Raw genomic sequence first — 9,655 nt, 5'->3', positions numbered from 1 at the left:
CCCACTACTATACAACAGCAAGAACAACAACCAAGCATTAATCTCATATAGCACTCCCATGTATTCTTTTCCTCCATTCTATTCTATCCAAGACCATACTCCTTGTAACCTCATTTCCTAGTTTCTTACTCATACCACTTAACAACTAAGTAAAGAACTAAACAGAATCCCCAATTCTAATAACACCAATAGAATTCTAAACATGGTAGTCTCTCATAGATGTATGAATAAAAATGACAACTTGAGAATGAAACAAAGCTTCAAGTAATCACATAAACAATAAAGCATCATATTTCATTAAAACAAAGAGAACCCAATATAAATAAATAAAAAAATAAATAAAGTTTGAAACATATGAAACATTCATTAGTGGATTCCTAACAACTTTATGACAAAATGTATAGAATTTGAGTACAAAAAACCATAGATGTTAATACAAAAAACTATAGATGTCAATTACAAAAATTCAAATTTACATTCAATAAACGCAAAATCAGAAAATTATAAAATAAAAGCAATGATAAAAAAAAAAAATCAAACTAGATTAAATATCAATGTAAAAAATTCACACTAATTTCATAACAGCAATTCACACTAATTTCTATGTGGCTAGATTTGTCCTCATATGATTAAATATCAATAAAAAAAATCATTTTTTTATTTACTCATTTTCCAAACAACCAAACAGAATAATATACATTCTTCATTGAAATGACAAATGATCATTTCCTACCTAAAACCTCAATTTTTTTTCTTGGAAACCAAACATGAATCACCAAAACCAAAAAAGATCCGAAATTGAAAAACGAAAAACCCTAGGTAACATCATGAAATTCCAAAATCTAAAATTGGAGAAAGAGAGAGAAAGGAATCTAAGAAGCAAAAACGACAACGTATTGAGTAGAGAAAGAGAGTACCTTCGTCACGGTGGGTCAATCGGAGCAGTACTGAGAGAGGAAACAGTTTGAGTGATTGATTGAGGAAACTGTTTCAGACTGAATGATTTACTTGAGTGAGTGAGTGAGTGAGTTTGAGAGGGCAGAGTGAAGTTTGAGTGAGTGAGAGTTTTTGACTATGAGTTTCAGTGTGTTTGAACTTTGAGAGTGTGAGAGTGTGACTGTGAGTTTCAGTGCATTTTTGGTATATGGTCTGCAGATCTTGAGTTTTAGAAACTCGATTTCTACGTGGCTAAATTTGCTCCACGTGAAATTTTTTTCCACATTAGGGTATCCACAAAAACACTGAAATCGAGCTTTAGAAGCTCGAGTTCTAATATAATCTCGAGTTTTTAAAACTCGTTTGGCTTTTCTATATAATAATGATAAGAATGTTTTTTCAATGTAAAATTCCCTTGGAGTTGTTCCAAAAAAAAAAAAAAATCCCCTTGGAGTTCCCAAAAATAACACTTAAATGAACACTACAGTAAAGTTTTTGTAATCAAATAATGGGTTTGGTTTGAACCTTTTTTACACTAAAATCAATTGGTTTTAACTTTCAACACAATGGAATTGGTAGAGATACTCATTTATATCTGCATAATATTAAAAAGTTGAAGTATAATAAGGGCATGTTTGGTAGATTTTAATAAATACTGTAATACAATTGCTATTTTTATGGTTTTGCAATTTAGTTGTTTGATTATATTTTTATTATTACAAGAATAGTCATTCATTATGAATAACAATTCTTTAAAATAAAAGATACCTATTATTTATCAAAATCTCTGTAATCAAATAAAGAATAGCTATTACTTATCAAAATCCCTGTAATTCCTATTTATTCGCCTAACATATTAGGCTTGATTAAGAAAATTCCCAAAAAACCAAAGCAAAGCCGCTCTTCTTGAAATTTTCTCTCCCTTTTCTTGAAAATTTTCAACTTCTTCTTCTAGAGATTTCCTATTTTTACAAGTACTACCTCTCTTTTCTTCTTAGTTGTCACTCTCTCTTATTGGAACTATTTTTTTATCTCCTTATTAGAGATCTATGATTTTCCCACTCTCTCTCTCTCTCTCTCTCTCTCTCTCTCTCTCTCTCTCTCTCTCTCTTATTTTTTGTGGTTTATAAACCTTGTTGGTGTCTTTATTGTTTTTGCATCTTGTGTTCCTTGTAATACATATTTATATTCCTACATAAACATCATTATAGTTTACCAAATGTGCCCAAAATATTAATGTATGCGATAATGCATTATGCCTTTAGTTTCTTAAAACTAATAATTATAACTTATAAATCATGATATGACCATCACTTTTCACTACCATAACTTTACATATTTTTAAACCTAAATGTAACTTATAATAGAAAATAAATGTAATACAAACTCTTTGAGTGGAGACACTATTTATTTATTTTTAGTTTATATGTACTCACTGGGAAAAAAAAATTCTTATTCTACCATTGTATTCATATTCGTATGTTAATATAGTATTCAAGACTGGGGCAAAGGGTCTAGTTATATTTCTACTTAGAAAACCATATGTCATTTTCATCAAGTTCAAGAAATAGAGATAATAAATCTCTTGACAAAGGTTTTTTTTTTTTGTGGGTAAAATACTACTTTGGTTCCTAAATTTTACCAAAAGTTTGTTTTTTGTCCTTAAACTTTAAAATTTTTTTTTTCATCCCTAAACTTTGTAAAGAGTTTTTTCAATAGTTAAGAGACAAAAATAGGGATGAAAAAAAAATTCTTTCAATATTTTTGGGATGAAAAATAAACTTTTGGTAAAGTTTAAGGACATAAATAAAATATTTTCAATTGCTTAAGGACGAAAAATGAACTTTTCAATAGTTTTGGGACAAAAAATGAACTTCTTAAAGTTTAGGGGTGAAAAACAAACGTTTAATAAAGTTTAGGGACCGAAATACTATTTTACCCCCCCCCCCTCTTTTTGTGTATAAAAAATTACATGCAATTGGTTTTCCTTATATGCTTTTTTGTGGGGTACCAACTTTCTCAACATGGTACAAAATTCAACTTGAATAAGATTTTCAACTGGCACATAGAATCACAAATCTATGCATAATAATTTAGTTAAAAATATTAATTGGATAACAAATCTAATTGATGTTACTTCAAGAACAAACCACTTTTATCGCATTGGGATATATTACTTATCATAGATTATGGTTTTACATCACTTTATTATTATAATTATTATTAAATTTTTGAGTTATGTTTACTAATTAAGGTTCATCATTCGGTCCATTTCGGTCCAATTTGTCAACTTCGGTCCACGTTGGTCCATGTTAGTCCAATTTTGGTCTATTCGGTTCACTTTGGTCTATTTCAGACCAGTTTAGTCTACTTTGGTCTATTCAGTCTAAATTTGTCTATTTTGATCCACTTTGATCCATTTCGATCCAATTCGGTCCATTTCAATCCATTGCGGTCCACTTCAACCGACTTATTTAAGAATAGGAAAATACAAACTTGGGTTGAGAATACTGACGAGTAGTAATTAAATGGTTGTCCATCATATGCACGACTGCAAGCACATTCAAGGCAAACATTACTCTCTCATTCAAGTTAGATGTAAAGAACTATTACAAAACCATTAATTGATGCCTTCATGAGCCGCCTAATGACTGTTACAAAGAGCTTAATAAGCCACTTAAATACGATTAATCACCCATCTCATGCACAATGCCTAGAGGAGATCAACAGACCTTGCAATAACCCATGGGATGGCTATATAAAGCCATAAAGAGCAAGTAAACACACACAAATTTTACTACAATACATATTAGTGATTTCTCCCAAAAGAGATTAACTAATTTAAGTATTAGAGGGTTCTTGGCGGACACCAATCTGATGTCTTTTATTATCACTTGTCTTCTCTTAGCAGGGAATCCAGGTCGTCCATCAAGTAGACAAGGAACATACTGGCGATACAAATTTCGTGTTTTATCAAGTACCATCAATTATTTGCGTAATATCAATTGTAATGAAATGATAAATTTTGATTATCATGATAATCTCCTTAAGAGAATGAGAAATTTGAATAATAAATTTGAAACTTAAAAATTTTAGTTGTACCAAAAGAAATTAGGAAAATATAAGGCATAATAACAATAGTTAGATAAATATGCCACTTCAAAAAAAATAATATCAATAAAAAACACCAAAAACACCAAAAATGATAAAATTATATATTTATAAAAATAGAAAGATGGAAATTAATTTTAAAAATTATTAGTTTTTAGGGAGAACAAATTATTTATAATAAAATTTAAAGAAAAAAAATCACATTATACCATATCTCAAAATAATTTTATATATTTTCTGCGCATCGAGTGAGTCTATGACTAGTTAAATTTAAAAATGCAAGGTGGATGCATCACAATTACAAAAGAAACTTCAACAAAAAAAAAAAGAAGGAATTTCGCAACAAATTTTAGGATGTTGTACAGAAAGGAAAAAGCGAAAAAATCTCACCTCTATAAGATTTTTAACGACTTAAATAAGTACTGTCAATAACAATTACTAAAGACAATGTTGTTGCCTAACCAGCACAAGAACAATGTGGTTTTTTCATGGACAACAGTTAATTTTATGTAGATGCCCGAACCCTTCATTCTTATAAGATTGTCATAAAATTTCAACCTTCTAGTTCTTGAAAGTTTTTATTTTCTATATTAATTATTAGAGTGTGATTAAAACACGACTATTTTTTCCTTCATATTTATTCATTTGGCAATCCAGGAATACAACTTAACAAGCTACAACACCAACCTGCAGAGTCAACATAGACCTGCAACACTCAAAACAGGATTGTTTTCCTTATATTGCAGAAATTAGTAGCATCAATCGACACTAGCCTACATTTAGAGGGAAAGAGTGAATACGGAAACAAACCAGCACAGCCAACAAAAGCAACTTTTAACTCTGCAAGCTACATTCATGTGCTACCACATGTTATTTTGCGACCAGCTTGGCTCTTGCATGACCCTGTGATGTTTGGAATTGTTCATTTATACCAAAATGTGCCATCAGAAGCCAAACATGGGTGAGAAGTTCTCCGCCCCTTCTCAGCTGCTGAGCATGATGATTTCCTCTGCAATGGCAGGCTGCATAAGCAAGCATCTCCACCCATACATTACCAATCATCTTCCATTTCTGTTCCTTATCATCAGATATAGCTTGCAACTCGGATGCAAGCCTACATGCATCAAATAACACGGATTTGCTTCTCTCCCTTTCCACTTCAGATGGGGGAACTTGAGGGATCATTTTAAACAGCCTTTTACATGCATATGATTTACCACTGTTTGAATTGTCTTCTGTGGACTCGTGGGCTTCAGAAAAATGTGTGATCTCAGCGCAAGTATCTTGAAACCTAATCATTCCAATTCCCATTGGCAACATGAAAGGACAGATGACTAGGAGATACAGCATATTCTGTGATACCAACATGCTCAATTCCATAAAGGAGTTTCGGTATTCCTGATCCAATTGGTAACAGATATCTGTAGCAAGGTGCCAGATAAGAATACTTTGGTCGAATTCTACTTTAACACTCCAATCTAGTTCACTAGAATTACACATTTTAAGCGCTTCACCTCCTCTGTGGGAACAAAGGGTTCTGATATCGGTTGCATCATCTGATTCTTCTTTGTGATGTTTGATACTCTCTTGGAGATGGTTGAATATCAATCCTTTCAAATCCATTGGGACTTCCTCATGGGTTGTGTACCAAGTCTTTTCTAGGAATTTATCAATGTGAAGGCACTTTAGAATTCCATAAAAGACTGTGTGCTTATCTTTGAGGGAAAAGCTCAATAGATTGAATTGTGACATGGAATTTGACCACCTAGGCTCTTTAGGTAGTTGTAAACAAGTAATGGCTTTATGGATAATGGCTTGAAGGATTGAAGTGGTTGCATGTCTACTCAACCAAATATCAGTCCTGTCTGAGGAAAGCAGTAAGAGAAATGCATATATTTCTAACAGTATAGCAACAGACAGCAATAGGAAAGTTATGACTAGATCAGCATTTGAGTACTTATGCATATCAATGAATGAGAAAAATGCCAACGTTATACTGGTCAAAGAGAAACTGATTAAGCGAAGAATCAGGCCTTGGAATGAGTGTATTATGTTAGCCTTAGTGTAGAGCATGTCGTACATTAAGCCAAGTTCCATCTCTATCACTTTAAAAGCTTCATCCAAAGAAATCTCTTTGAAAAAATATTGGCTTTTTTCCCTATCATTAGAGCTGAGGATTAGATCCACAAATAGTCGCTTGAAATTTTGGAATAAGTCATCGGCTTTAACCAATTCAGTTGCATCGGGAATAAATTTATTCTCAACCTCAGGGATATGCACCACCTGAGCCTCGATCACATGACTTGCTTTCACATGGAATCCCTCAAACTTCTTTAATGTATATTCCCGCATGAACTTGGAATAATTGGGATCAGGTTTAGGAGGAATGAGCATGGATTCTCTTAATTGCTCATTGCTTGCCGACCTGAGAACCCATGTCCTTTCCCCATATTTGATAATTCCTGCACAAAATATCAGAATAGACAAAATGGATAGGCGAGAAGCAGTCCAGGCTAAAACGAAAATGTAAAGTGCCACCCCTGTTTGAACGCCTAGTCCAAGCAAGTGCCTTAACCAAAGCTCATTATCTTCCAAGGAATAAGCTGTAATGGTATCAGGCCCACCCAAGTGTAACAGAAGAAATGGTGCCCAAAATGCAGTAAGTTGAATGCTCTCACTGAGAGATCCATCTTTGCCAATACTTTCCGTGACGTCCCCAAGGTTGTTTGAAATTACACCTAAGGCAACAGTTGCTACCCAATCAGCCGACAAATAGGCACACCACAGGACAATTCTGATCCAAATTTTTCTTGTGTACTTCCTGCGATTGCCCAAAATGATGAGTATTGTCTGCAATGTGAGGCTTAGGAGAACTAGAACTCGCAGGTCCCAATCCTTCCACGCATTCCTCAACTTTGGAGGGAATGGATTCCCGAGTTTCCTTGCATTTATGTAGATCAAGCTGCTTACAACTGAAATTCATGCGTGTTATGTCAACATCCGATATTTTTAAGCTTTAAGAAACTTGACCAAAAAAAAAAAAAATTCCATGACGGTTTGTTTGAATAGAGGTTTATAAAGAAAAGGATCTGGATTTTAAATTTTTGTTTAAATTTGAAGTAGCAATTTATTAATATTGATGAAATTTATTAATAGATTTGAATCTTTTATTAGTTTGTGGATTTGAAATGGTTCTGTAGAAGGTCATTTCAACTCATAAATGTTAATGTTCGAGCAAAATCCCCAAATCTCAAATCATCACATGGTTAAATTTATAAATCAATTTGTATTGACAATTATTCTTCAAATTCTTTGATTTTAAATCCTCAAATACAAACACAATTTTTAACCAAATGAAAATGTAAATAAGTAATAAAAAAACTAAAAATTCCTGCCACAAAATAATCTTACAGTTTCTTTTCAGAGAGCTCTACCTAGTATTGCATTCCGAAATTAGCATAAAAATGTGAAATGGGCTATCAACTAGCTAGAGAGCTCTACCTAATATAAGAAGAATATATAAGCCCGTATATTCTTTGAACGCTTTTTTGTCAAGAGATTTGGAAAAGGATTATGGTTGATTAGCATGCTAATTGCTAAGTGGGGAATGCATGAATGCATATGCATCAAAAGGATTAAAAAAAAAAAAAATACAGATCTGCCAAGTAAGGGGAGCTCAACCCAAATTAGTTTCATCATTGGCCTTGCTAGTGCGAAAAGAAAGCAAAAATTGAACTGATTTCTAAGCATAAAACTATACAATGCAAGGTATTTATAGCACAACCCTCTTGGACTGACTATACTAGGAGCAGGAAATGACCGCAACGAATCAACGATGGGCATATGAGCTGATAATGAGCTGAAAGGAACGACTAAAGGAAGATCCCATAGAGGAGCCCTGGGAGATACGAGTTGCAGTGAATACTGTATCAGAATTCTATACTTTCATAGTAGCAAAGCAAGTCTCTTCAAAATCAATTCGCTTAGAGGCTTACAGCACTTCATGAGTAGGCAGAGGAATCGCCATAAGGAATCGATTCAGCCATTTGTGAGCATGGATAGGCAATGAATAATTATTTTCTATTTTTTACTTAGCTACAATAATTAGTTTTTTAAGTTAAAAGATTATTAAAAATATAATGAAATAATTAATAAGAATTTAATTTGATTTCTTTTGGCTAAGTAGTTTTTAAGAAGAATGAGAGTAGTAGATGAAGGTGTGTAAGTGCAAGCCTATCCCAAAAGGAGTTCTTTAACTTCCAAGATAGCTTAGGACTTATAATACCAACACCAAACTCCCTCCCTTTGATTTGTAAATTATAAGAAAATCAACTACATGCTGGTGATACAACACTGCCCACCATTAATGTCGATATCCCAATTCTCAAAAATTCCCAAATAAAATTTCAAAAATTGAAATCAACTATTAATTTGTTGGAGTATGCTGCATCTGCAAATATAAGATTATCATGTTAATCAACATTATGAAATTCAATGAACTTATTTTAAGGCTGGTTCATATATTTCAACCAAAATTTTGAAAGATTGTAGAATTCTATTTTAATAGATAATTACGTTGCAATGTAAAGTATTAAGAAACAATTACTTTGTGTTGTTTCTTCTATTGAAATTTTGTTAAGAATAATTGAATGTTAATTTAGATTTAAATGATTTTTTTTTTTTTTTTTGGGTTCATATTTGGCCCCCTTTATTAAAATGCTTCTGATCCGTTTTGTTAAAGTTGTTTCTAAAATCTACTCAAAAAAAGAAAAAGAAAAAGAAAAGTTGTTTCTAACAGATTCTTAAAAAAAAAAGAAAAAAAGAAGAAGGTGTTTCTAACACCAGATTACAGATTCAACAGCAAATGAGCAAAACCAAAAATAGTAGGGAAATTTTAATTAACAAACAAAAATCACCTTGAAAAAGTAACAAAGAAGGTAATCTAGTGATGTCTGCTGCAACAAGGCCTAACAAAACATTCTCATCCTCGAACTAGTTTCTATGTTTTCTCGTTTTAGTGTCTGCTCGCAGCTAGTGTTAATGTTTGTTCTTCTTTGCAGTTTTAAATTTCTTTTACTTTGCAGGGTTGAATATAAAACTCTATCATCCATGATCCAAGAAAAGGAGAAGAATTATTGACAAAACAGTGCAAGTGGAGTTACATACTTGAAGGTATCATTAGTGGATATTTCCGCTATCTTCACCGTAACGCGCGTCCTTTGCTTCAGCGTGGGGTTCGTTTAACCTAAATTGTAACTGTGTTGGGAACAATGAATTGATCTATTAATCACAGAGAGACCAGTCCAGTAGAAGTCGTTTTCCTGCTTTCGCTCTGTTAAACCATCCCAAGATTGATCATATTGTTGTCAATCCCTCCTCAAGTATGTTCAAATGCGAAGCAGACTTTAGAGAGAGAGAGTCTGAGAGAGAGAAAAAAGGAAACTGATGTATCTGTATGAGAGTAGGAGTGGTATCACTCTTCTTTCTTTTGTTTTTGTTTTTGTTTTTGTTTTTTGGGAGAAGGTAGTATATACTATTTACGAATCACGTTGATCTGGGCGCACTGCAGTTCTTTTGCTTTATGTGTGGGCCGATACAAACTGATTCT

General features: G+C 32.7%; 1 protein-coding gene across 1 annotated transcript; it reads right to left on the bottom strand.

The window, feature by feature from the left end:
- Window positions 1–4,674: 4,674 nt before the first annotated feature.
- LOC142634223 (uncharacterized) lies at window positions 4,675–9,543 on the bottom strand. Its single transcript, XM_075808514.1, has 2 exons — window positions 9,214–9,543; window positions 4,675–7,019 (listed from the first exon to the last, which is right to left on the bottom strand). Exons 1-2 carry the CDS (start codon window positions 9,224–9,226, stop codon window positions 4,918–4,920), a joined length of 2,115 nt encoding a protein of 704 aa, XP_075664629.1. The 5' UTR covers window positions 9,227–9,543; the 3' UTR covers window positions 4,675–4,917.
- Window positions 9,544–9,655: the final 112 nt, after the last annotated feature.

This window comes from Castanea sativa, chromosome 5, assembly GCF_040712315.1.
Source record: "Castanea sativa cultivar Marrone di Chiusa Pesio chromosome 5, ASM4071231v1".
NCBI classification, from domain to species: Eukaryota; Viridiplantae; Streptophyta; class Magnoliopsida; order Fagales; family Fagaceae; genus Castanea; species Castanea sativa.
Note: the sequence above shows the minus strand (reverse complement) of the source record. Positions and strands in the feature narration are given on the sequence as shown.